Source organism: Oreochromis niloticus, linkage group LG10 (genome assembly GCF_001858045.2).
Source record: "Oreochromis niloticus isolate F11D_XX linkage group LG10, O_niloticus_UMD_NMBU, whole genome shotgun sequence".
Taxonomy (NCBI): Eukaryota; Metazoa; Chordata; class Actinopteri; order Cichliformes; family Cichlidae; genus Oreochromis; species Oreochromis niloticus.
Window position 1 is genome coordinate 13,442,820 of NC_031975.2, and position 27,285 is coordinate 13,470,104.

Consider the following 27,285-nt stretch of genomic DNA (forward strand, 5'->3'; position numbering starts at 1 on the left):
GAACATAAATGACACAGGGACTTTGCCGGTTAGCACTAAAGGGCTTTATTTCTTGTGTTTTGGGATACTCTGTAATCCATGTCACAAACAACAAGCATCTGAATTGGTGAAATAGGATTCCGCTTCTTGCTTTGTCCTTTGGCTTATATAATAGCCCTGCAGAGGTCACAGTGTCTTTTTGTAGCCATCTGTGCGTTTTCGCTGGTGTTGTCGGTTGTTTACTGAAAACACGCTGTTCCCTCTTTGTGTAAGTGACTGCCTTGATTGACTGTCTTCCCATTTTAAAATTGCTTGTTACACTCATTTCTCGATGGTCAGTTTCGCCATCTGATTTCACTGCTTAATTAGTCACACTGAGGCAGTGTGAAGTGTGATATTGGCTCAAATTGCCTCTCAGCTCTGCTGTTAGTCCTCTGTGCTGTGTGGTGTGTCACCTCAGGCAGTGACTGGTTGCAGAGTGATGTGGCAGATAACAGTGGGCTCGGGGTGACTTACAACTGATACAAAATGAGACAAGGACCGTGGTTTCCTACTGTGCATATTGATGAAGCCAGAATGAAAGCAGAAAATACAACAACAAGACAAAGAAGCCTGCACAGGCATTCTCTCCCAGTATGCTTTATGTTGAAAACAGGGCATTGTCTATCTGGAGTCTTGTATATGCAAGTAAATATATGTACAAAAGGTTGTTTTTGTATTTCACTAAAATATTAAATCACCAGCAAGATATTCCTCAAAGGCAAATGAGTTTCTCATGTACATTTATTCATGCCGGAGTGCAAAATGGGATTTATTTATTTTTTTAACGACTGTTCTGCAGATCACGAGTGCATGTTTACTAAATTTACCCATTTTAAATAATAAATTTCGCGCTGAGCTTGTAAAGGGTCAAGGCCGCCTCTCTCCCACTCACCATCTCTGCCTTGACTTGATCTCTTTCAGTTTACCTCGGTATAAATACACCAAATTGTTTGCCATCGTGTGGGTGCAGTGTTCCTCCTCCTGTTCCTCCGCTCTGAATTTAAGATGATTATGTCAGACCCATTGTGCATTCCTAAATGAGCCAGCTAAATGTCTAAAATATAAGCATTTGCATCTAAATCTAAATGCATTTTCTCTTTTTCTTTTTTTTCTTTTGCAATTTCACAAGCGGTTTAACATCTGCTGCCTTCTTGTTGTCTCGTGATAATCTCCTCATAATTTGTTGGTAATTAAAATATTTTTATGATGTACCTGAAATCCTGCAGAACAAATGCACTGAACTGTGCGTGCTTTCTCAGTCTCTGCATCGATATGCAATATGATATATAAACAACCTATATACACACACATGTGTATATATATAATATATATATATGTATAATTTCATGTAATTGATTGCTTCTCCAGACATTAAATAAATGGTCTCAGTTTATTTCAAATGAAATCCAAGTAAAATCACTAAAGTGCTTTCTGTCTCAGCTCCGGGTTCAGGAATGATTCACCGTGTTGTCGGCTGCTGTGTCCTATTGATTGTCGTGTTTATTGATGACTAATATTCAACCTTTGCACTAAATTCATTCCGCTTTTCCAGCTGTCATCTCACCACGACATCTCTCTCATTTATTAGGTGGTCTACAAGAATAATGAGTTTAGACTCGAGCTGTCACGGCTGGCTGAACAGCGAGACCCCAAGATCAGTATCCATGGTGACCTGATATTCAGCTGCGAGGATGTGGAAGCCCTGGAGCCGGTCACCTTCGACACGCCGTCTGCCTACTTGACATTGCCCAGGTGGAACACAAAGAAAACGGGGTCCATATCTTTCGACTTCCGCACCACAGAGCCCAGCGGCCTTATGCTGTTCAGCCATGGCAGCCTGCAGGGCACGCAGCCTGATAGGAAGCCCCGGGCCGACTTCTTTGCCATCGAGCTGCTCGACGGATTTCTCTTCCTTGTCATGGATATGGGCTCTGGCAGCATCAAGATGAAAGCCAGTAGCAAGAGGCTCAATGATGGCGAGTGGTGCCATGTGGACTTCCAGAGAAAAGGGCGCAATGGTAAGTCAGTGTTGTGTTTTTGTGAAAGCGGGGTACGCCTTCTGTCTGCTTCTGCTGCCGTGTTTCTCTAGTTTTAGCTGTGGAGCAGGCTACAAAGGGTTCCAAGCTGTGAAATCGCCATATGTCAGCGTGGATACAGTCACTCTGGCACGCTCCTGTTTTTTATTCACTGCGGTGAAACATGCATGCATATTAGCTTTTAATTACAATTATATTTTTAGTCGCTATAATCTACATGTGACATTTTTAAATTTGTGTTAACCTATTTAACAAGTGGCCAATTACACAGTCGCCCAACTCAAATTAGGAATTGCCTGCCTTATTAGTGCGGTACGTATGCGGAAGACAAGAGTGCACTTCTTCTATTTTGGCCACACGTTTCTATAAATAAAATCCATTTCTTCTCAAGGGTCCTTAATTCACAGGTCGTCACTTTTACAGATCAAGTTTTAGTTTTTGCTTTTGCCCAAAGCCCAAGCAAAATAATCTCCCAAGGACACATAGTGCATTTTTATTATATTCACTTTTTTTAAGACAAGCAGCCTGGTGCCCACTTCCTCAATCTCACAGTTTGTTCTTGCCTTTCATTCAGCACAACCCACGCACACACCTGTCTTCCTTTTCTGCAACAAAAAAAAAAACTGTGTAAGTGCAAGTTGACTCACACTTAATGCCTGGCCCACAGGCTTTATTTCAGTGAACAGCCAGAGCATCCCCTTTTCTGCTAATGAAGGCAGTGAGATCCTTGACCTGGATGGGGACATGTATCTTGGAGGTTTGCCAGAGGATCGTCAAAACCTCATGCTGCCCCCTGAGGTATGGACGGCGTCCCTCGGCCTCGGCTACGTGGGCTGTGTGAGGGACCTGTTCATTGATGGACAGAGCCGTAACCTCCGGAGACTGGCAGAAATTCAAAGCGCCACAGGTGTCAGCAGCTTCTGCACCAGGGAGACTCACGTCAGGTGTACCAGAGACACATGTGCCAATGGTGGACACTGCAAAGAGGGCTGGAATCGCCATATTTGTGACTGCAACAGTACTGGGTACCTAGGCCCCAGCTGCGAGAAGGGTAAGAGGATCTAAGAAGGATGGCAGTAGATGGGGAAGATAAATGTTTTTTTTTTCTTTTTAAAGGTGCTGCAAAGCTTTTAGCACACTTGGCTAGTATTTTATTTATTAAGTTAGGTGTGTAGTGGCTTAAAAGTCTCTGTAAATATAGAAACAATGTAGATATAGACAAATTTCATTATCAAAAGGACTTAGTGCTCAGGCTTCCTAAACTTGAATTTCATTTGCAGTTGCATTATGATCGTACTGCCTAATGCCATCTCTATTCAAATGAGAGGCATGCTCTCAATCCAGAATAACTCTCCAAATATACAAACCAACCTGGTGACAATGACAGTACCATGGAAAATGATGCTGTTTTTAATGTGAGCCATTCAACAGCAAATTGCGGTATTTACCTACAGTAGAGCGATTCATTAATGGATTGTCAGTATCATGAGGTTACCAGTGCTATGAGTATTTCATCAGAAATGCAGTGGTTCTTCAGCAGAGTGATTCGGCCTGAATCACTCTGCATTCACCGTGCAGATAACTTCCTCACAGAGAGGCCAAATTACGCAGCTCCATTGGCAGCTAATAGTATGAGGAATGAAAATCCCCCTTCTATTGCGCTGTGTTGGGAATAAATCCTTCAGAAATTTGATTGCGCCTGCAATCTCGCCACTCTCTCTGTGTGCTCCAGGCTTTTTCTGCCATCTGGTGCGGCAGATGAAAACTGCAATCTAAAAGGATATCATGTCGCACCCAAAATAATCTCAGACCAAATTTAGGTTTCGTTCCATAAATGCCTCTTCATGTTTTTAATTTCACGCTGTGATTCCCTCTGGATGTCTGCTAACACTTTCTTCCCTCCCGTTTTTGGTCAAATCCACTTCCTAAATCTGCAGAGGCCACCATGGTGAGCTATGACGGCAGCATGTATCTAAAAGTGGTACTGCCGAGGACGCTGCACACAGAGGCCGAGGACGTGTCTCTGCGCTTTATGTCCCAGAGGGCCTATGGACTGCTGATGGCCACCACCTCCCAGCAGTCTGCAGACACCTTGCGCTTGGAGCTGGATGGAGGCAGAGTGAAACTCACTGTGAACCTGGGTAATGCTGCTGCGGCAAATATGAGCACATACTGTAATCCCTCTTGAACTTTTAGGCCGCGTTACTTAGACAGATACCTCTGTGTATTTGTTTTGTCTGAGGCTCTCTCATCCCCATCTGCATACACAGTATATACAGTGGCCTAAAAAAAAGAAGAGTAAAGAACACCCCCCCTGGTTGTTTTGCATGCTGCTATAATTTATTTCAGAAACCCGCAGTGGTTCTGTCAATTTTAGAAAGAGCAGCTTGGTCTATGTGAAAATGAGTTAATTAAATAATGAATTATCAGTTTGAATTAAAAAGTAGCATAATGTGATGTCATTAGGGGATATCCTTGTCAGCGTTCTTTTTTGCCAGCTCTGCTTTGATTTCCATAAACCAGGAAATTTTAAAGAAACATTACAAATAAATTCAAAAAGCTCGCGTATTATAACCTGGTGAATATTAGAGTTTTAACATGTTTCAGCTGTGTATATGAGAGCGTACACCTTTTCCTTTTCAGGGAAGGAGGGTTCAGTAGGTAGGCATTGATGTATTTCCCCAAACCTTTTCTTTAGGCCATTTACAGTTAACAAGAACAAAATGATATATATAATATTTAAAGAATGATTTCATGCCACTGTATTTTCACCCTTTCTCATGGTGACTTTGTTTGTCTTCACATACAGGCAAGACTATATAGAGAGAAAAATGGTATGATATGCAAGTGCCATTGTGTTTACACACAATACGAGCTAAAGCGTCACTATAACGAGACGTCACAGTTATGTCTAAACTTTGCTTTGAAGTAGACTGGAACGTTAAATTAAAATATGTGTTTTAAGGTTATATCTTTATTGAATACCTTATAGTGGAGAGGCAGACGGGAAAGAAAGGGAGAAAATGTATATTTTTGGGCTCTAAAGACAGTGCTTTCTCTATTGTTTACACATAAAATGTAGAACAAAATACAAAAAGCTGCGGAAAAACAAGTGACTTTTTAGGCTACTGTATATGTGTATGTATATTCTGCCTTATCTTTCTCTCTCTCTCTTTCTCTGCCTCTCTCTCTCTCTTTCACTCTCTTACTCTTTCAGTTCATCCCTTGGTCAGGTCCCACCTGACCGTCTCGGCTCTTTCAGCCCTTCAATGGCTTGTCTGCAGTTCAAGGAGAAGGCAGTCAGAGACCTGATCCGTCATTACGCTGAAATATTACCGCTTAAACTGCTCACATTGTAGATGTGTCCATTGTAGTTCCTTCCCCTCACATTTACTGGCCTTTCCAGTTTAGAGCCGCTTCACTGAACAGAGAGTACCAGTGATGGCCGTACAGACACACGCACTCACGCGCACGCACACATACAGACACACATCTGCAGCAGAAAGTCACTCTGGTCTCTGGCTGTCTGTATCCACTGCTCTGTGATGGTTGACAGCCTGAGAGCACTCTGCAGCCACATAACTTACACCGACATATTGAACCACAGTTGGTTAAATTGGTTTCATTATTCAGAACGTGCAAATGATGTGTGGGTGAGCCCATTTTGAGGCCAAAAATGTGAACATTTCAGCTGGATTGAGAAGATAGTGACTGTTGTAGATATGAGAAAATGTTGGCAAAGCATTACATTTGTGCTGTTGTCACTTTTTTCACGGTGTAACTATCATTGTGGCTGCAGGTTGTGCAAATCGCCACTTTTCCTCTGTGTGTAACTCGGAAAATATATTACCGTCAGACCTGCAGGACAAGCAGCAATTTTTAACAGCAATTTGAGCCGAAGATGGATCGAGAGTTGGGCTTTTTTAGTAGAGGTGCATTAGCCTACCAGATTTAATAAATGAATTGTATAGAATTAAATCTGTCACAATAATGTGTGCAGAAGAAAACACAGTCATGAATAATATACATATAATGGATTACATCTACGGACTACTAGTTGACTAACCTCTCATACATTAGATTGCACAGGCTCTTCTTCTTTAAGCTGCTCCCTTTAGGGGTCCCTGAAGATCATCTGCCTCCGTCTCACCCCATCCTCTGTCACATAACCCTTTGTTGTCTTCCTCTTTTTCCTCCTGCCTGCCAGCTCCATATTCAACAACCTTTGTCCAATCCACTGTCCCTCCTCTGCACACGTCCAAACCATCTCAACCAAGCCTCTCTAACTTTTGCCTCTCGACTTGAACTGTCTCCCTGATGTACTCATTTCTAATACTGTCCATCCTGGTCACTCCCGATGAAAATAGCATCTTCAGCTCAGCCACCTCCAGCTCGACCGCCTGTCTTTTATTGTCAGTGCCACCGTCTCCAAACCACACACCATAGCAGGTCTCACTATCGTCTTGGAAACCTTCCCTTTCACTCATGCTGCTTTATTCTGTCACAAATCACACCTGATACTGGTCTCCATCCACTCTCTTTTCTTGACCTCCCTTGTGCAGTGTTTCTATGAATAGTTGGCCTCAGACATTAAAACTCATGCACCTTGATATCTTTACTCCTTGCTTCTTCACCATTACACCTCTCTCACTCACTCACATTTATTCTGCCTTCATTTATTCTGTTCTACTGACTTTCATTACTCTTCTCTCCAGAGCATACCTCCACCTCCCCAGGCTCTCTTCCACCTGCACCCTACTCTCACTACAGATCACAGTGTTATCAGTGAACATCGAAGTCTACGGAGACACCTCTCTGACCTCTTCTGTCAAGCTGTTCATTACCATTACAATCAACAAGGGCCTCAGAGGTGATCCCTGATATAATCCACCTTAAAAACCCATCTGTCACATCAGTTGCACACCTCACCACTGTCCTCATACATGTCCTGCACCACCCTCTGATATTTCTCAGCCGCTCCTGTTTTCCCCATGCAGTACCACAGCTCCACTCTTGGCACGCTATCATATACTTTCTACCGTATCATATCATATGCTAGATCCCGAAAGATGCAGTGCAATTCCTTCTGACCTTCTCTATACTTCTTCATCAACACTGTCAAAGCAAAGATCGCCTCTGAAGTACTCTTTCTTGGCATGAAGCTTGATCATCACTTCTCCTCTTAACCTAGCTTCAACAACTATTTCCTGATCATATATCTCGATGGTATACAGGTTACTTGTCGCTGACTGCAAATTCAGCCTCAGTGACGTCTGTGACTGTTTATTGTTCAGTAGCCACCTGTTCTCTGCAGTAAAGTCACTGTGTCTATTCTCAGAGAAATTTTACAAGGTTTTCTTGTTTCTCGCGTTAAAATCAGCATAATTATCTCCTCGTGAGACACTCAAATCTAATATGAGTTTCATTTTCCAATTTTGTTATCTGACAATTTTCCTCACAGCAGTGTGAGTTTGCCGAATTACCCCAAAGCAGATGTAGGTGGAGCGATCAGTCGTGTTATCTGAAACAGATAAATCCTGCCGATTCTAAACGTAAGCAGTTGTAGCAGAGCCGGTATGGATGCTAAAAATAACTCTGCTGCACCTCTACTTTTATTGTCCATAAAACTCTCATTGATCCCAAGTTTGACCGGGTCTCTTGTATTTCCAGCGGTGCCAGACACATGCTGGGAATTTTTTTTTCCTTTCACTCACCGTTCCTTTTTTCTTCCTCAGAGAGGAAGGTGGCGGTTTAGACTCTTCAGGCTGTCCCCGGATGGTGGGCTCTGAAAAGCACTGAATTGTCTGCAGAATGTACCTTGAAGGATGTGAAATGATCTCCTCTTGTGCTGTTCTCTTTTTTTTTTTTCTTTTAATCTCACCATCTCACTCTCTCTCTCACCAGATTGTATCAGGATAGGCTGTAATCTCAGTAAGTGTCTCCTATGATTATGATTTTATTTACTGTACCATGATTTAGGGAACATGCTCTGTGCCTCTGCTCCCACATGAAAGAGAATATAATTCATTTATTCTGCCGCACAATTGTCTTTGTTTACTGTTGCTGTTATCTTCCTCACAAGCATCATTATAAAGATAAGAACATGAATGGGACTTCACTGTGGCACACAGCTGTACAGTTGAATATAATTGGGATCCTGTTGTCACGAAATCTACCAATTCAAATTAGACACATTTTCAGTGTAATGATGCTGTAATCATATGTAGCTATTTTCGACATACAATAGTCTGCTGTTGGGCTGCCAATGAGTCTGCCATTCATCTGCCTCTGACTAATTTGCTCACATAGCTGATAATTGGGTACAGTTAAAATGTAACCCGTAATTGTCTTTAGTGGGAAAATCAGTGTCTCAATTTCACTTTAGGGGAAAAAAAAACAACTGCTTTATTAGGAGTAATCAGACTGCAGTGACAGAGCTGAGATAAACTTAAAGGTTAGAATGAAATCAGATCAATAGCAGAGCTTCAGAAAATCAATGACTTGTTTTGGCTAAAATGTGTAAAAATAGATACAGATTGGTGCAGACAATTCGCAGCTCTGGACACCTTTTTATTAGAGTAACTGTCACGAAACATCTTGAAATATCTTTTCAATACAGCATCTCCTTTTACTCTGATTACCGATCCCTCAGTAACGGTTTAACAGATTTCTTTTTTATCAATAAACGTTTTGATTGCACATCCTTCACTATTTGCCATAAAGTACAGGACAATAAATGAAATAAAAGTTTAAAATGAACTGAAAACATAAGCTAAAAAATGACAATAAAGATGAAGCGTCTATCCAAAAAGAAAAAAAAAACATTTCCATGAAGCTACAGGGTCTTTTAATAATTCAGCTGACCCAAAGGAAAATGAATACTAAAAGTAAGATTTTCCCCTGGATTAACGGAATAGATTTGCTGGTTTTTCTGGGCTCTTGTGAAGTGGAGTGGTAGTTCAGGTCGCACCGCAGTGATGCTGGAATTTATGATGCAGATTGTTGCTCTCGCCCGATAGTGAGAGACAGGCAATTTAAGTTTGGGTTCAGACTACAGCGGTGTGAGAAACAGATAAACGCTATTGCCGGTGGAGAGGTGAGCGGCTCTCTGATCATTCTATACAGAGGAGGCTTATGAATGCTTATAAAAGTTATCACTATAATTGAGTGCAGACTGAAAGCTTGTTCCCACCCCTCATGTATGAATAATTCTTTGATACTTCAGAATAAAAACCTCTCAGTGTTCGTGTTAGAAAACGATTCACAGAAAAGCCGCCCTATTGCCAATTATTATGCATTTAAAATCACGAGAGGTAGATACTCCGATGAAGACAACTCTTTGTGTACTCTCAAATATATTTGACAGTGAATCCCGGATAAGTGAAGAATCGATAACCCGCAGTCAGTAAGGTGCAGGTTTAACAGCTTTTACAATACAGTTGTACACAGATTTACTGCACATGTATGAAATTATTGAACTGCTCGTTATATTGAATCAATTATGTTGTTTTTCTCTGTGCGAGGTGAGTAAAATGTGTGCATTTATGTGTGTTTGTGTGTGTGTTTTTATGTGTGTGGATGGTTGAATGGAAATTAGGTGCCTGTGTGCTATCTCAGTGACTCACCTGCATAAAAGCGGTTTATATCCACTTTAAGTGGTTTGTTGCACTCAGTGGAAAATATACAGATTAAACCTTATGCAAAGAAAGCTTAGCAGAGAAAAATGCATTGAGCATTGGCTGCCTATCTGTTATCTTCATCCGATATCTGCCCTGGAAATTCTCCTTCTCTACCAGCAGATGGCATTATAACATTGTGCATTGTCCACTTTATTTGTGTCTTCTGTATTCATTAAACTGTTTGTATCCTGCATCAGTTGCCTCTAAAATAGCTTCACTGGGCACATGTGGCAATGAATGGCTTCCTAATGGTTTTTCAGTATTAGAAGATGTACACAGATTTTTAAACTGCAGAACTACCTGCTTAAATTATTAAGACGCTAATCACCAAAAACAGCGCTACCGTACAGTTTGCGTTATATACTTTTTAAATACATTTGTTTTCCCCGCTTTGATGGATTACCTTCTAACTTGACTGCAGGCTAAAGAATTCTGATTTCTCAGGCAAGGTATCTTTCAAATGTAGCTTACTTCCGAAGGAATCTGGGAGGAAAGCCCATCTGCAACAGCTGCTTGGAAACTGTCCACAACTGGATACACAGTGGGAGGGTAATCGCTGTAAGAACAAATGTTGCTGCAGTGTTCTTGATTAATTATATGGAGTCTGGGAAAGCGTGGTGCGCACACTTTTGAAATGAGGCATTTGTTCGACAAATTTGCTTTTTATTAAGACGCAAATCCTGCAGCCATAGTCTCAGCTCACTCATGAGTCTGACCTGTATAACTCCACCGAGCCTTTGAAGTTATTATTGAAAGCATCACTCAAATACAACTGGGGATCAGAATGGACAATATGGACCTTTCTTTCAAGCTTTTGAAAGGCAGACCGATTTCAAAGGGTTTACAATCACATGTCAGTGGTGAATACACTTTTCTATTCCAGCATCCACTCTGCAGTGTTACAGATAGATAACTCTTTCTATCATAAAATATACATTTAAATGCTGGTTCTTTATTTAAAAGTATTGAGAGACCACGTTCATTATTTATTATTATATACATTACTTTCACTGCTGCACTATTTAAACTATTCGCTGTAGAGATCAGGTCTAGGCTGCAGTGAACCGGTAAGCTTCTTTCTGACTCCACACCCATGGATCATTCATTCATTGTTCATTTTTGAACTTTATCCATAATCAAGCTATATAAGCTAACATCCCACCTCACTGCTATAGCAACCACGTTATTGCATTTCAGTAAGGGGCCAGGACCACTGATGCCATTGCCGTTATTCTGTGGATGCTTTGTGTTTAAAAAGATGGCTTAAAAGTAGGATCATCTTAAAGTTGTTTCAGACAGCATGAACTAAGATGCTGTACCAACACCCAGTATGAGAAGAACAAGGATTCATTTTGAACTGTGCAAAACTACTTTACACTGAGTTGTACATTAGAACAATAGGTCCTCTTTAAACCTGCATTCTTTAAAATGGCCAGCAGGGGGCGACTCCTCCAGTTGCTTAAAAATAAGGTGGGGGAGGGACGGGGGGGCGAGGCCTTTGCTCTCTGCCCTCTTTACATTTTTCAGATGAGTTTATGGCCTCGATTGTTAGCGTCAGGTCTTGAGATCTCGTGTCGAACATGATGCTCAGTTCAGTAAGCAGTCCTCCCCATTACAGTCATAAAAGATGACAGAGCAGGGTAAGCTCCAGGGCAGGCCTCCCTTTTTGATCGATAACTCGCTACAGCATGGGCTTGCATGCTGTTACTTTTGTGTCACCCACAGCTGATTAAAACCTCTGGAATAAAGTTGTATTGTATTGTATTGTAACTGGGTAGTTGTGTTGTCGAAATACATCCCAGTGCAAACAACAGACAAAGAGAAATTGTTCCTGCTAGAAAAATAGTCATTACTGGTTGTACCTGTACTGCTTTACATACTTAATGAATATGTGCACAGCCCCCCTAATTGCATTTAACACTGTTTGTGAAGGATGCTCAGACTTTAGTTCACCCCTAAGCAATTTCTCAGAACTAACACGATGTCGTGTAAATGTGCACAACAGCAACAGATGTACGGCAACTGCAGCAACAAGAAGAGTGGCCTGAGTGTAATTTTAAAATGATGATATGATTGAAAGCATGTTCAGTACTGCACTTGTAGTATCACCACTTTGGGTCTTGATCTATCCAATTGTATTAATGATATAAACAGAATTTTATGTGTAAAATATTTAGAAATTCCTGTTTTGTGCTTGCAAAAAATTTGACTTTGTTGTTCTATTTTGATATTATTGTGTTTGGCTTCATATGCTGACATTAGATAGCAGGCAAGGTCCCCATGCAGAAACACAGATAAGCCGAATAGTCCATACTGTCTTGCATTCCTCTGTTGCCTCTTTCATTACAGCAAATCTCGTCTGTACCTCTGTTATCATGATAGTCACTTACAAGATAAACATTTCTGGGGGTTTTGTGTTGGACGTGAATCCAGCAAGTTGTGTGTTTTTCATTATCTAAGCGAAGCCATCAAATATACAGGGAGCGGGATTTGATGAGATTGATCTTTCTGGTGTGCGTAGTCAATATTCAGCAGGGTGACGGTGAAATGATGCAGTGTGCTGTGAAGACACTTGATATGCAGCTCTGGACAAAGTCTCCAGTCACCATTTTATTTCCCTGAGGATGAAACAGTGAAGTGTTCGGAAACCAGTTGATGTTTTCCATTTATTGCCCTCTGTACGTCCCCTGTAATTCTCCTGCACCCTGAGCTCAATTAGACAGACAAACCCCTAAAGGCGCAGTCAGCTTAGGCATGGCCAATTAGTTTCCCAAGCGATGTCAGAACTCCTTTGAACTGCCGTGTCGGCCTGTTGCATAGGCACTGATTTGGGATGACGGTGCTGCAGTGGCAAGCTTCTGCACTGTGACCTATTTTGAAACCACTGAAAAAGGCTCAGGATAGTGCAGAAATTCAGGAACTTAAAGCTCCGTGTTTGAGACAGGGCTCCAGATACTGCATGGCCCCAACATGTTTCCCCCAACAGACATCACCCAAATGACCCTACACAGAGAACGCGCAGCTGTGTCACGCAGTACATTTTAAACATTCGGATTTGAATGGGCTCTTTTGTAGCTGTTTCTTTGTCTCATTTCCCATATTATTGCGTATTGAATGAATGCAAATTATTGCTTGCTGGTTTGTGGCTTTGTGTGTGAGTGATAAGTAAATGAATGTATGCACCCTGAGAGTGCTTCAAATGTTGAGTGCTTTGTGTCGAAGGCTTGTACGCTGAGCTCATGTGGTATGATTGTCACTTGACGCTTTCTTCCTCTTAGGCAAGGGACCAGAGATACTCCTTGTAGGCGAGAAGCTGAATGACAACGAGTGGCACGCAGTGAAAGTGGTGCGGCGTGGGAAGAACTTGCAGCTTTCTGTAGACAACGTGACTGTGGAAGGTATAGTAGGGAGAAAGTGGCTATAGTTGAGAAAAGGCACAGATACTGAAATGCATTTTTAGTTGAAAAAGAATGCTTTGTTACTTAGGCCACATGACCGGTGCCCACACCCGCCTGGAGTTCAACAACATCGAGACGGGGATCATGAGCGAGCGTCGTTTCATCTCTGTGGTGCCTTCCAACTTCATCGGACATTTGCAAGCCCTCTCCTTCAATGGGATGCTCTATTTGGACCAGTGCAAGAATGGAGACATCTCCTACTGCGAGCTGAATGCTCGGTTTGGCATGAGGCACATTGTTGCCAATCCTGTAACTTTCCTAACGCAGGCCAGCTACTTGGCTTTTTCCACTCTACAGGCCTACGCCTCCATGCACCTCTTCTTCCAGTTCAAGACCACTAGCCCCGACGGGCTGATCCTTTACAACTCCGGAGATGGAAGTGACTTCATTGTGGTTGAGCTAGTCAAAGGGTAAGTACTAGCGTCTAATATACATGCAGGCGTGTGATGAAGAAATCTGAAAAAGGGGCAAAAATGGGATTTATTTTTTCATTCTCTGTATTTCAACCAAACAGTATTTGTCTTGGAAAAATAAAGCACGAACGGGAGCTTTTCTTATTTCCTGGCCTCGAAATTACCTAATCATAATTCATATCTTGAATCCATCACCCCGCAGCACTGCAGAGAGATACCAAATGGCTTTAAAATCATTTGTTCATTATAAATAATTCTGTTAAAGGGAGTCGAGCACAGAGAGGCAGCGCAAGTTCAAAAAAGTCACACTCGTTCCCGTACTCGAGCACATTTTGGCACTTTGACACCGTCTCAAATACGTTTCAAATGTTTTATTCATCGTAAATAATTTTTGTTGCAGAGAGAATCGCAGAGAAAGGTCGTTAAAACAGAGCAAGCAAAGCAACAATTGTATCTTCCCACTGTCAGACCTTGCACAGACTTTCTTCCCAGTAAGCAATTAGTCAGCGGGAAGCCTTGTTCAGCTCTGGAGCCTGCAGCAGAAGCTCAGGCAGACAACACAGACAAAAAAAATGGTTTCCAACACTTCTGTCATAGTTTTCCGGCTGCTCGGTGTTACGTGTGAAGTGTAGCAGCTTATTCATGGATGTTGCTTTACTTTGATTTAAGCAAGATGTCGTTTTTGACAGTGTGCCGTCTAATGATAAAATTTAATGTCAACATATTGGTGTGCCTAAAGCATTACCTTCTGTGTTTACATAAATTCACTGTTATTTGTTTGAACATAAACAAAATACTTGAATATGTTCGAGGAGTTTGAGCCCCGGCAGAAATAGAACCACAAAACAGATTGGTAGACAGAAGTGTGCACAGCTGCATCGCCACGCATGACACTGGAGTAATTTGAACCACGCTTTAATCGTAAAAAAGTCACGCACACAGGCTGTTTTTACTTATCCGCCTGCTACGTAAAGTTGGTATTGTTGAGTTGCTGGTGGCGTGTGGCATGTGAAGAAATAATTATAGATAAGAAATGGCGTTTGTAAACATTTGTGTTGTCGTGCAGGTACATCCATTATGTTTTTGACTTGGGAAATGGGCCGTCACTAATGAAGGGAAACTCTGACAAGCCACTAAATGACAACCAGTGGCACAATGTGGTGATTTCCCGTGACAACAACAATGTGCACATCCTCAAGATTGATTCCCGCACTGTCACCCAGCACTCCAATGGAGCCCGCAACCTGGATTTGAAAGGTATCACTAAAGATATAGTTGATACTTGTGGCAAAAACTAATGCTTAATAGTCAATTTTGTTGACATTTGCTCTGAAGAAAACACTATATTGCAAAATTTAAAGTGTGTACATATGTAAAACGTGCTGTTTTTCGGAGTGGTTCAATGCATGCACTAGCAAGCACTTGAATACAGAAAATGTTTTTCTGGTGAAATTTCCTCCTGATCAATTCCTCTATCTTAAAGGGGAGCTGTACATTGGAGGTGTTGGGAAGAGCATGTACAGCAGCTTGCCCAGGCTAATAGCATCCCGGGAAGGATACAAGGGCTGCCTGGCATCTGTGGACTTGAATGGAAGACTCCCTGACCTCCTAGCAGATGCCCTACACAAGGTGGGGGAGGTGGAGCACGGCTGTGGAGGTGAGGACATGTGAAACACCTGTGAATCATTCGGTTTTCTGATTTCATTGTACTTCACAGGTGGTACTCCTGAAAAGAGGGGAGCAGGTAGCTGAAAATTAATCACACCTCATTTGTTAGGACCTGAAACATCTTTGTTGTTTCGTGTATGATTATTTCCTTTCAACCTAATCTAACCTGCAATACTGTCATGCAGCAGTAAAGACATTCAGCTGCTTTTATGGACCTCTAACAAGAAAACACTCAGCAGAGTGGACAGTTCCAAGGCTAAATAGTCACAGAAAATCTCAAATAAGGTAGCCATTACTTAACAAAGGCCGACCTGGATGTGACAGAATAGATGTATGCTGTATATGTACTTGAACTGGTGGTGATGCTTGGAGAAGGTCAGACATTTTTCTCTGTCAGTTTTGCACCATTTATTAGTTACCGGTGAGGAGCTTCAGTCGGTGGAAAATGATTGTGGCCCAGTGGTGGATTTAGGTTGAGCACAAAGGATTAGAAGTTATTAATCTTCCTGTGATTGGGGAAAAAAAAACAGAAAACTCAAAAGTGTCATGTGAACTTGATTCAAAACATTTTTGAGTTTTCTCAATTTTTTTGTTATTGACTTTGCTGCTGTGTTAATTTTGGCGGCACATTTTCATTCAGTTTTAGTCAGTTTTAGACTCAATCTAAAGTCGATTAAGTTTCAGTAAAAGTTTGCTGTTTATTCCACTGAGAGTTGCTCCACACTTGGATCAAATGGATATTATTTACCTGGATCGCTTCCCAACTTCTCCCACACTTCTGCATAACATAATCGGTCTGTCTTAAAGGGGAGCATTGGATCTGGATTGGATCTCACCTCCTGGAAATTTTCATCTCATTTTTATTCGTGGGTGAAAGTATCAATGAATTCTGATCCTGAAAAATCACTCGTCATGGTCCTGGGTCACTTGAACAGTGTTTGTGAGATCTTAGACTTTTCAAGTTTTATTTTCTATTTGATTTTGGTTTGTTTTATGTTTATTTCTATTTCAATGTATTTTGGCTTTTCTCTAGTCCCTGATTTTCTTTAGAATTTAGTTTTCCCTTAGTGTTTCATCCTCTTGTGTTAGTCCACCAATATTAAGTTTATTCGTGCGTCTACATTTATCTCACTTCCTGCTTTATTTTGATAAATTAATTGTTCCTTGTGCTTTGCTTTTAGTTTTTCGTCCCTTGTCTCATCCTCTGTGGTTTAGTTCAGCTGTGTCTTGTTTTCCCCAGCTCTTTCCACTTCCCTGATTGCCCTTCTGTGCGTAGATATATAATAACGTCTTCGTCAGAGCATCTGTTCCCTTTGCCCAAGTGTCTCCTAACCCACTGTGTGTTTTCTAGTAGCTTATAGTTTTCTGTTTTCCCCTTTTTGATTTTGCAAACAGCCAAAAAACCGGTTGCTTCCAGTTCAGTACAGTTCGCTTTCACACGTCGGCCTTTGGGTCCTCCTCCTCACAGTCTATAGCATCCACAGGTCCATGACAACAATGTTATTCATGCTGCAATAGCTCTATTTAAGAAACACTGAGTAAAATATAGAGGACAAAGCTGATAGTTATCCACAACATTGTTTATTTTGTGAAGCATCAGATGGTTTTAAACAGGTAAAGTACATTCTGTCTGGCCTCAAGTACGACAGGCCTAAATTAAACACGCGTGTGTTTTTGAATGAATTGTTGAATCTAGTTCAGCTCTTAGTGATCTTCAACTGCTCTGATCTTTAGCATTAAGGTTCTCTCAGCCTTCGACGTAAAGATTCAGAAACATTTTCAAGTAACTGTTGTCAGTCCATGTGGAGTGCGTGTACTATTGGCTTGTAACGATTCAAAAACCGAAACGCAGTTAAAGCACGCTTATCTGGTGAAAGCTGTACTCTCTGCAGATTGTTCACATAAAAAGTCAACTGGAAAAACGCTTGCAATCGTGATTAAGCCATTAGGCCTGCGGTCAAAAGATGGTTTCCTTGTTTTGTTATACCTTCCCTCTAAAAAAACAACTGAGGCATTAACTTATAATGCCTCCCTTTTAACATTGTATAAACTAATAATGCCACATATTTGTTTTTCAAAGGCATACTAAAAACTAAAGTGTGTTAAAACTTCAGTTTTAAGTGAACACTTATACATCCGCTCAGGTTTTACTAACAGTTCATTTGGATGGACAGGACTCAGACAACCACCAAGCACGTGCACGTGCTTGATGCCGTTATCTACGCAGATGTGGGCAACTAATTTTCCCAAGTGGCCACATAAGAAAGTGGGATTGTTGTGAGCGCACCAATAAGCTAATAAAGAGAGAAATTCAATACAGAGCAGAATTCAGTTTGTCTTAGTGGTGCAGCCATCCACAACAGTCCTAGTTTCTCATGTGGATGGCCCTGTGAGAAAATTAATTGCCCATCCTGGATCTAGAGGGTGTCCTCAAGGGAAAATTAGTCTTCTGTATCCACAACTCAGTAATCCATATTGTACAGCTTTTGTACAGCTACTAGGGTGAAGCTTGTTGGACTTAAAGAGTCAGAGACTTTTGAAAACTTTAACAGATCAGCAGCTGATAGCTGTTGCTTTACAGTGTGTTATGAACATGATTTTTATGAGTAAGACTAATTATATTGGACTGACTTTGGTACTAAAAAATGTGGTTTGGTGGAGCAGAAGAATTAAGGCGGTCTCAGTGGTGCAAACACACACAGATAAAGTTGATACGCAACATAACCTTTAATTCTTTGTGTTGTTAACTAGAATGTGTGCTGAAGTTAACTAAAAATAAGCACCCTGGATCAGATAAGAAAATACGGATGTTTTATCTAAAATTTCCTTGACTTTAGCCAAAAGTCTACAGTTACATTCACACAGCCTGCCTTGGTGCTCAGTGTTAAGTGGTAACGGTCCTACGCTGACTTACATGTGTAAAAGAGCAATCGGAAAGACATCACAGTCAGCGTGCTGTTGTATACAAGCAAAAAAGACACCCAGTCATGAGCAGATGGCAACAAGGACAAGGATGAGGAGAAAAACGGGCAACGTTTTACTGACAGTATGGCTTTTTTTGTAGAGCTATGGCTGCTGCTGTGCAGAAGTGCCCCAAATCAAACTGGCTTACCACAGCTTGTTACTTTTGCTGTATTTTATTTATTCCGGTTGGCTAGAATTGAAGATGTGTGAATAAAGTGGGGGGAAATAAAAACAGCTGGTAAATCTGCTGTAAATACCCTGCAGGTCCCAGCACCACCTGCACAGAGGACTCCTGCCACCACCAGGGAGTGTGCCTGCAGCTGTGGGAGGGCTTCTCCTGTGACTGCACCATGACCACCTACGGGGGGCCTTTCTGCAGTGACCGTAAGTGCAGCTGTATTATACCTCACAGGGAAAAGTCTGATTGAGATGTTACTGATCAGATCGTAGAGTCAAATAATTGGGCAAAGAAAATGATTTGTTTTCAAAAGAACAGCCAGCGGCATTTTTCATGGAGTCACTGGATTTTAGAGCTTTAAAGAGATTACAGGAAGAAAAAAAAGATCTGCAAAATTCATTAATAAGGATGTTAATTGTGGGATTGCCCTTTTTTTTTAATAAAATGAAACCAGCTGCTCTGTAAGACAGTAGCTGAAACTAAGGATTCATGGGATCAAGGTAAAGCACTACTCCAATAATGATGTAATAATCAAACCTCCATTGTACATTGTGGCTATTTTAAGCGAATAACAATAAGACACTGTTATTCCTATTAGTCAAAAACCATGTGAATATGAAAATTTGCATATATTGTGCCTACATTTGAAAGCATGGTAATATATTACATTTCTAACTCAATGAACCGATTGTGCTGTAATTGCGCATAACAAAGTCATAGCACCACATTTCAAACTTCTCATCTCATTGCTGCTTTCACTATAAAGGGCCCTCGACATCAAATATAAAAGACCCGACTTTTACCAGGAGCCCCCCCCCCGATACCCCTCGAGCTCATCGGTCAGGGTGAGTTAGGCTTCATTTGCTGGAGAGGCATTTAGAGTAACAAAGAAACGTCTTTGCGGTAATCATTATCCGAATGTGCTGGTGTGTGTTGTTTAAAGCAAGAAAAGGACAATGTGCTATGAAAGCTGTAGGGCGAGTGTGAGAGGATAATTTGCAATAACACTGAGTGTAAGAAAGCCAAATTTGTAAGGGGAAGCTTCACATTGTAGGAAAACACATCTCATCATTTATCATTATAAACGAATTTCTGTCGGCTGTTTACACTGAGTGTAGCATAAGTAGAGCGCTTAGCTCACTAAATAAGGTGTTTTTTCGAGTAGGTGATTATCCAGCTTTGCCTTAATATCATCAAGCAGCCTTCTTCTTTCACTTGTTCCCACAGTTTCCAGTTTTAACAAATACACAGCCAAATGTGCTTCCTGTCATTGCCTACAGATCTGAAAATCAGTAGTTTGTCCACTGTAGGCTTTATCTTTTACATCTAAATGTGCTACATCACGGAGCGGGATAACTGCGCCCGTTTGTGAAAGTTCAAACGATATTGTCATTTTAAATATGAATATAGTGTGTTTGAATACCTGCTACAGCATGTCTTAGTATTACAGATTGATATGCTGGTGCTTTTTAATGTTTCTGCAGTAACTTCATTTGAACAGACAGGAATTTGTTGTTCAATAAAGGCTTGAATTGGACCTGATCAAAATATTGATTGCATCGATACCAAAGCTGGCATTGGTATCAGATCGATACTAGTGTGATTGGATCGATACTTTGTTTCTATCCTGTAAGTTCATTATGCAGGCCACTGGATTGTGTTAAATAAATTTAAATTTTTAAATGAAAAACTATACCTCTAACATGCACTATGTTTTATTTATAGCCTGTAGCAAATGTAAGTGTTTTACAGACAGGCGCATTTACATTCCAGGTCTCCAAAAAACCCAGTTCCCAAATACATGAAAAGCTCAAAGGTGTTTTATTGTGTTAACTAATTATTGTAGAAAGTAAAAATCACAGTGATATAGTGTTCATTCAGATGTGTTTGCAAAGTGATGATGATTCATCACATAAATCGTGACACACTGCTCTCCACTACATAGACTGCCATTATAAGTTAAAGGAGTAGTGTTAGCATTTGTATCAGCAATACTGCTCCTGTATTTACTTGGTAGTGCACAGCATTATTAGCCCTTCAACACACAACTTGGTAATTTGATACGGCAAGTTAAAAAAATTCTTGCATTTTCCATAAGTCACATAAGTGATTCTAAAGAGTGTTTTTTTTCTATCTTCTTCTTCTTCCTCCTCCTTCTTTCATCCATTAGAACTGCAGATATTTGTGTTGATTCCCTTTCCACACAGATAATACTTCTAGTCAGCCGTGGCTTGTCAAAGCAAACAGCATGTCCGCTTACATAAACAACAACAGCAAAAACAAATTGTTGATCTTTATTAGCCTTGGAAAGGATTCCAGTCATGAGACATTATGGCAATCGCCAAAACGTTCAAAGGACGCGTGATAAAACCCGTCCCAGCATCTTATAGAGACCATCTCTAGTGGAATTTCAATATTTTTCTGTAATTGCAGTTTGTCTCATGCACATCACATCATCTGAGCTGGAATTTCAAATGGCTGCCTACGGCTAAATCTTCACACCATCTTTTTCCGAGTGTTGCAGACATGAGTGCATTTACAGCAATATTTGTTAGCCTGCAACAGAGGCAAGCGCTCCGTGATCTAGCTGTCGGATGCATCAGTGTGGTTCTGTCAGTGTGTTTTGATTTTCAGGACAGAAGCTGCCAACAGAAAATGTTTCAGATCTTTCATTTCTCTATTCCACAAATTTTCTGTGTTCACTTATCTGAAATGTATTCCTGTAATTGTAAAAGGCGTGAAAGAGACACTTTTTAGATAGCGGCAATAATAACATTTTCAGCAACAAAAGGGGGGGAAAAAAGAATTTCATTGCAGTGTTTTGGGTTTTCATCTAGCAGTGTTCAGGGAGGGCTCTCAATCATGCGGGTGGTAAATGGCATCGCTGGCCAATATCAAAGGTCAAACCAATACATCAGTCCAACTCGGAGGAAATAACAAGCCTCATGCCTCACATTGAGCCATCATTGAAGTCATTAAAACAAATGGAAATGTGACTATAATGTGAATACACAAACAAACACGTAGGCAGGACCGTCTTTTGTAATCATCAGTATTAAATGGTAAAGCCTGCCTCATCCAAACCACAATCTGCTGCTTTGTTTATCTCGCCATCATTAAAGCCAGATCTACTCCTCCCACCTTTGTCTGCTGCATCTGTGCACCAGCGCAGAAGGTCAGCTATATATTCCAAGAAACAAGCATTAAAGAGAAAGGCGACTGGTGTGCTTTACTGATCAGATTTCTTTTTTCTTTTTTTTTCCAAGAGGGGATTCATAAGAAAGTTGGAGAAGTCTGGAAGCTTGTCAGAAAACTCATTTTCCTCAGTTAGCTTGTGCCTCAGTACATTGATATTCATATAAAGCGAGCAATTTACCAAGTCTGCTATAAACATCTGGGCTAATTATCTCTAGGTCATTGTTTTATCACCAAAATCACTTAGAATGATGCACTGCGCTCAATTTTTAACACTTCTTTCTGTAAACATATGGAGTCTGTAATTATTGGTTAACCTCTGCAGTGGCAGATAATTGTTTTGGCATATTCATTACGTGTGTGTGTGTGTGTGTGTGTGTGTGTGTGTGTGTGTGGAGACAGAGTGCATGGAAACATGTACTCTATGTGAGCATTTTCAGCTTGTGCTAATGTCAAGTAAAATTCAGTAAAAATTTCTGTCATAAAAACCACAGCCTAAACATTGTATTTAAACTTTATTTAAAAATAAAAAAACAGTAAAAAAAAAAAAAAAAAAGTATGGCGTGACATCAATAATACAATGTTCAGTTGCTCAATGGGCAACCGTTTATTTTAACTAAACATGACTCTTCCCCCATGTTCTTCTCTAATCGTCTTCTATGTCCTCCCACCTCATCAAACTCTGCCATCCGACATACAATAAGCCCCTCCCACACACTGAACTAACACATGAAATTCCACCTGACATGGCTTTACATAACCGTAGCATTAGCAGATTGGAGCCCACCTTTGTGTTAATTTGTAAATCAGCATTTCGCTGCAATTGTTTGATTCCTGTGGATAAAAGGCAGACAGTAAACAGTTTCCAGGCATGTAGGCAAGTTACAGTAGACAGCACGTCCTGTTGCACGTGTCCTGTTAGCAAGCATTATCTTTAGCTTTTACCTTCTAAAAAGATATAATGAATTAAATCAAAATTGCAAAACTTGAAGACTTATTAAAAGATTTGAAATAGACCAAATGCAACTTTTAAAGAAATATGACATTTTTAAAAAGTACAAGTACAAATTCAACGTCTGAAAAACCAGTGGTTATTTTTATATAATTATATTTCAAATGTTTATGTAAAGAGTGAAAAAGGGGGACATGTCATCTTTTATAATGCACTCTAAAGAGCAGCAAAACTGGAAGTTTAACTGCTCAGTCAAATCCTATTTTCCCTTTGACCTTCATTTCAGGTGGAGTCATTCTCAATTATGAGTGTGTCCCAAAGGCCACAAGGATAATCCAGGATAGAGGTTCAGACTTAATCTTGCACTCCGGGACAGAGGCTCAAGAAAACATATTGCTGTTCATAACTTGGTGACCTATAAGGAATAGACTTTTGAGACACTACAAAATCTGGACTATTTAAAGTCAGTGGGTTGGACTAGCTTGGGATCAAGCACCATACTGTATCTCTTGGAAACCTGACCTCTGTGCCTTTCGTCCCTTTTGTGAGAAACATACACATTATAAAGCTGACATATTAATCAGGCTGCAATTTAAAAATCCAGAGCTTTCATTTATACATTACTTGTTTGAAAAGCCTTAGTAATTACAGTATAATTCATTCACTTTAGTCTTGAATTCTAAAGTGAAATTGACTGTGCTCGCTTTCTGTAAAAAGATGGGTAGTTGTGTATACTTCACTTCAATTTAAGTCAGATTAAAAGAGACTATATTGTGTTTAACAGAGGAGGTAGATACACCATTGATTTCACAGTTCCAACTACTCAGACCAATCAGATTCAGTGCAGTTTATGCAGACATTAATTAGATGTTGTAAAACCAGGATGGGAGTCTGCATTAAAATAAATAAAAGTAATTTTTCAAGCCAACCACCGTCATATATAACATTACGTGCTGGGAAAGAGAGGTCCTGTATATTTGATGAATCTGCTTGAATGCAGAAGTTTGTGAAAGAAGTCCTTCCAGTTATTCTCTGCAGTTACCTTGAGTGGTTCAAGTCCGAGCCCAGTTACATCATGACCATTGTACAACATCTTGCAGTTGCCAGCTGCATACAGAAATTAATAATAGCTAATGCGTTGCTGAAAACACGTCTCTGTCCTTGGGACAGATGTCTGTTCATGCAGGGTTTTACTCCTTGTTTCTTATTGCACCTTAATACTCATTCTGATAGATGACTGTGTGTCCACACAGACATGGGGAGAACATGCAGACTTCTCACAGAAAGGCCCGATGGTGGATTCAATTCAAATATTTCAGCTATAGGATTTTAGAATTATTAAGGGACTGAATTAAATTTGACTTCCTACACAAAAAACAAAGCATACCTGATTTAATTGGACCACAATTAAATTCCTTGAAGGTCGTCTCCTCTGCATGTCTTCGAGCACAGCTGTGATATTTAGATCATCCTGGAAGTTGTGTTTTAACCTCTTGCATTAGTCACCTACGATTTCACCATGGAACTCAAACTTCCACAGAGAGCAAAAACTCTGTGTCAAACTGACCCAGCTTTCTCGTTGATGATCATCACTGTAGAGGAAAGCTGGACCCTGGCTATGTCCCAGTGACATACAGCAGCCTTCGCTGAAAGAGTCTAGTATAGAAAGCCTAAAGTAGGCGTTTTGTTGTAATGTCCTACAGCCTATAAGGGAGAACATTTGGCACAAACCACCTGGACTGTTTTGTTTGTCATCGTGTGCCAGCACATAGCGCTCTCAAAGGGCAGGTGGTTTTTTTTAGCCACACAAAGAAAATCTTCCCTTATTACCCACCCTACTCAGCCGATTTGTGTCCCTACCACTTTGTATTCTTCTTCGAAATGAAATTCAAATCGAGGGGTTTTGTTTGGCACAACAGATCTAAGATGCACCGCAAACCAACACATGAAGTACTTTCTATTTGTGAATTAGAATGAGAAAAATACTTGTATTATCAATTTTTTATAATGAATGAATGTTTGTGATTAGATTTCTCTATGGGCTGTTTCAGTTGGTCAGTTCATGATCATTTTAACATAATATAATTTTCTATTAACTTTTACCATATAGAAATTATGCACACTTAACCACTGTCTTTAGATGCCCTTTATTAGCAGACACCTGCCTTTGTTGGCTCTAGAGTCTCTATTATAAAATATCATTCCTGACAGATCTCTGCCCTGTGTGAGTCATGTCTAAACCCTGGGCCTCAGACTGCTGGCATAGCTCCCTACAGCTATATTAAAGGCAGAAAAGCTTAAACATCGTGTAATTGACTGGCAGAGCTTACAGGGTCATAAAGGTTCACCTGTGATTTACAGGAAGCACTTCTTTAATCTTTGTAATTCTTTAAATAAAAATCATGGAAATTTCCTCCTCCAGTGAAATACACCAAAGGTCAATGTCTGACCACTCAGGGCATTTTTACAGCTTTGTAGCCTTTTAGGCATAACTGCAAAACTTTTGACATTTACATAGATGTGAAAAGAAGTCAAGCACCTGAGGGAGTAATGCCCCCTTTAACTGATTTTGGCTTATGTCCTTGCAGTTTCTCACATTAAAAATATCGTTGTTGTCTTCTGTGTTATACTTCAGTGATTTTCTCTCAAGGGCAGCAATATGTCACAGGCATGTTTTTGCAAATAGAAACCCCCCCCCCCACTAATAAGTATGAATAATTGCTAATCAGTCCCTCTTCCGATTTGTGCCAGTGTTACCATTATTTAGAAAATAGCTGCTCGGTGAATAGACAAGATACAAATTTTCACTCTAATCAGCGATGTTTGATAGTGCACTATGTTAAGGCTCATAGTGACAGTGACACAGTGACTCACACTGTTTAATAAGCTGTCAACAAACTAAAGCAACCACATGTGTGCATGTGCAAAAATGTCTTATCTTTGTATATGGCACGCCAAGGGGTTTATTTACATAGCCTGTTTCTTCCAATTTACTAAACTGAGACCGTCATATTTACCATTTCTGTGTGGTATTTTAACTTTTCAAACACCAAACAGGCTCAGGGGACAACAAATCAGATCTGATCCGTTTGAAATGTCCTTTACCTCAAATGTCAGAGGATGGCATTAAAAGAGCTATAAAAGGACTAAATGAAATAAAATGTAAAGTGAAGTCTCATGAAAAATGGACTTTTCACATCTAATCTGCTAAATAGTTTAACAACCAGACAAATACATCTAAAAAGTCACCTTAGCCTGAACGTTTCACCTAATGGCATTGCTTTTCCTTCTTTCCTTTCCTTCATTTGCTTCCTTCCTTACTTATTGAAATTGTGTCTTGAAATGTTTGCACTTTTGAATAGTCATGAAATTACACATTCTTTTAGTATTTTTTTTATCTTTTAAAACACATATTCACTTATATTTTTTCATGCACTTGCTAATACAGTATGCAAGTGTTGCTATTGCCAGAAGGTTGCAATAAGACACCTACAAGCTGTTTGCTAACCAGAGTTAAAAAACAAAATTAAAAGAACTCGTCAGGGTCATGGTACTGTGCTGACGCTATACAAGGCCTTGCAGAGCTGGTGTCATAATATGTAGAAAAATATGTAGAACAGCTGCTAAAGGAGGCTAGCTTTTTGAAGTTTCTGCTTTTGTTTGTCCTTAAACTTTGCGCTGCCGAGAAAAAGATAGAAATCATAATAGACCAAGAAATTCTTTGTAGTGAAGAATTTCACACTTTTTCTTCTTCATGAACTTAATCATAATAGACCAGGAACTTCTTTGTAGTGAAGAAATTCACACTTTTTATTCTTTTTATTCTTCATGAACTGTGATTCGATTTCCTATTCAAGCGAACTTTTTAACCAACTGCCATTTAGCAGCACAGAGTTTAACCTCAATTGTCTTATTGAAGGACTGCATGACAATCCATCTCCGTAGGTTTGTGCTGGCTGAATTGGCATTTTTCTCTTTGTGTCACCTAAGAGGTACATGAATGGACACAAAAGTGGGACCATAAGTCCAACTTTAGTAAGGTCCCAGTGACATGGATCTAGAACTTTTGGCAGATTGCTGCAGTTGCCCGTAGTATGCATAGAAGACACCAGTTTGCCTGCAAAACCAACAACTTGAGAAAGTGCAACACAAACCAGAAACGTAGAGCGTTCACTTTCAAAGTAAAAAGTGGGCTTTACCTCTTCAACCAACATGGTTGCAGGATTTCAACTTTTATTCTACTCCTCAGCGGGTGTTTACAGGCAAGTTGGTGTCTCCCATGCAAGCTGCAGCCAACCAGGGCAACCTTCAATCGACCAAAGCAGTCACATGGAGGTTTTTGGTGGAGGACCATCTTTGTGTGAGAATGCGCATTTTTCACTAGCAACCAGAGATTACCAAGGGGTCTGAAGTCTTTGTGTGACAGGGTACAAACTCCTCAAACAGAGAAACATGTGCTGTTCTGTGTGATTAGGTACTACTGTACAAATATAGAAAATATGCAAAGACTATAATACCCATAAAACTGTCAGTCAAAACAAAAGTTTTTTTCATCTGAGAGGAGGTGGGAGAAGGGTTGGAGAGGCAGTCTTTGAGAACATGTTGACTAGTTCCCTGAATGTTATATAGTATTAGAAAACAATGACGTTGAGTTTCAGTTTCTATTTTTAGCTCCACTGACATCAAACAAGGTTCTAAGAAAAACTATTAGAAGCTGGAAA

General features: G+C 40.3%; 1 protein-coding gene across 11 annotated transcripts in view; it reads left to right on the top strand.

Annotated features, from left to right (window-relative positions):
• nrxn2a (neurexin 2a) overlaps positions 1-27,285 on the top strand; it is a 149,407-nt gene that overhangs the window by 70,040 nt on the left and 52,082 nt on the right. For 7 of the 11 annotated variants that reach the window (XM_019363797.2, XM_019363796.2, XM_019363802.2 and 4 more), the window contains 9 exons: positions 1,610-2,039; positions 2,725-3,108; positions 3,995-4,198; positions 7,962-7,988; positions 13,015-13,134; positions 13,223-13,604; positions 14,674-14,864; positions 15,091-15,264; positions 18,504-18,623. In XM_019363797.2, the coding sequence (XP_019219342.1) occupies positions 1,610-2,039; positions 2,725-3,108; positions 3,995-4,198; positions 7,962-7,988; positions 13,015-13,134; positions 13,223-13,604; positions 14,674-14,864; positions 15,091-15,264; positions 18,504-18,623 (2,032 nt within the window). The remainder of the gene's footprint in view (positions 1-1,609; positions 2,040-2,724; positions 3,109-3,994; positions 4,199-7,961; positions 7,989-13,014; positions 13,135-13,222; positions 13,605-14,673; positions 14,865-15,090; positions 15,265-18,503; positions 18,624-27,285) is intronic. The other 4 variants (XM_019363798.2, XM_019363805.2, XM_019363803.2 and 1 more) reach the window with 1 other exon arrangement.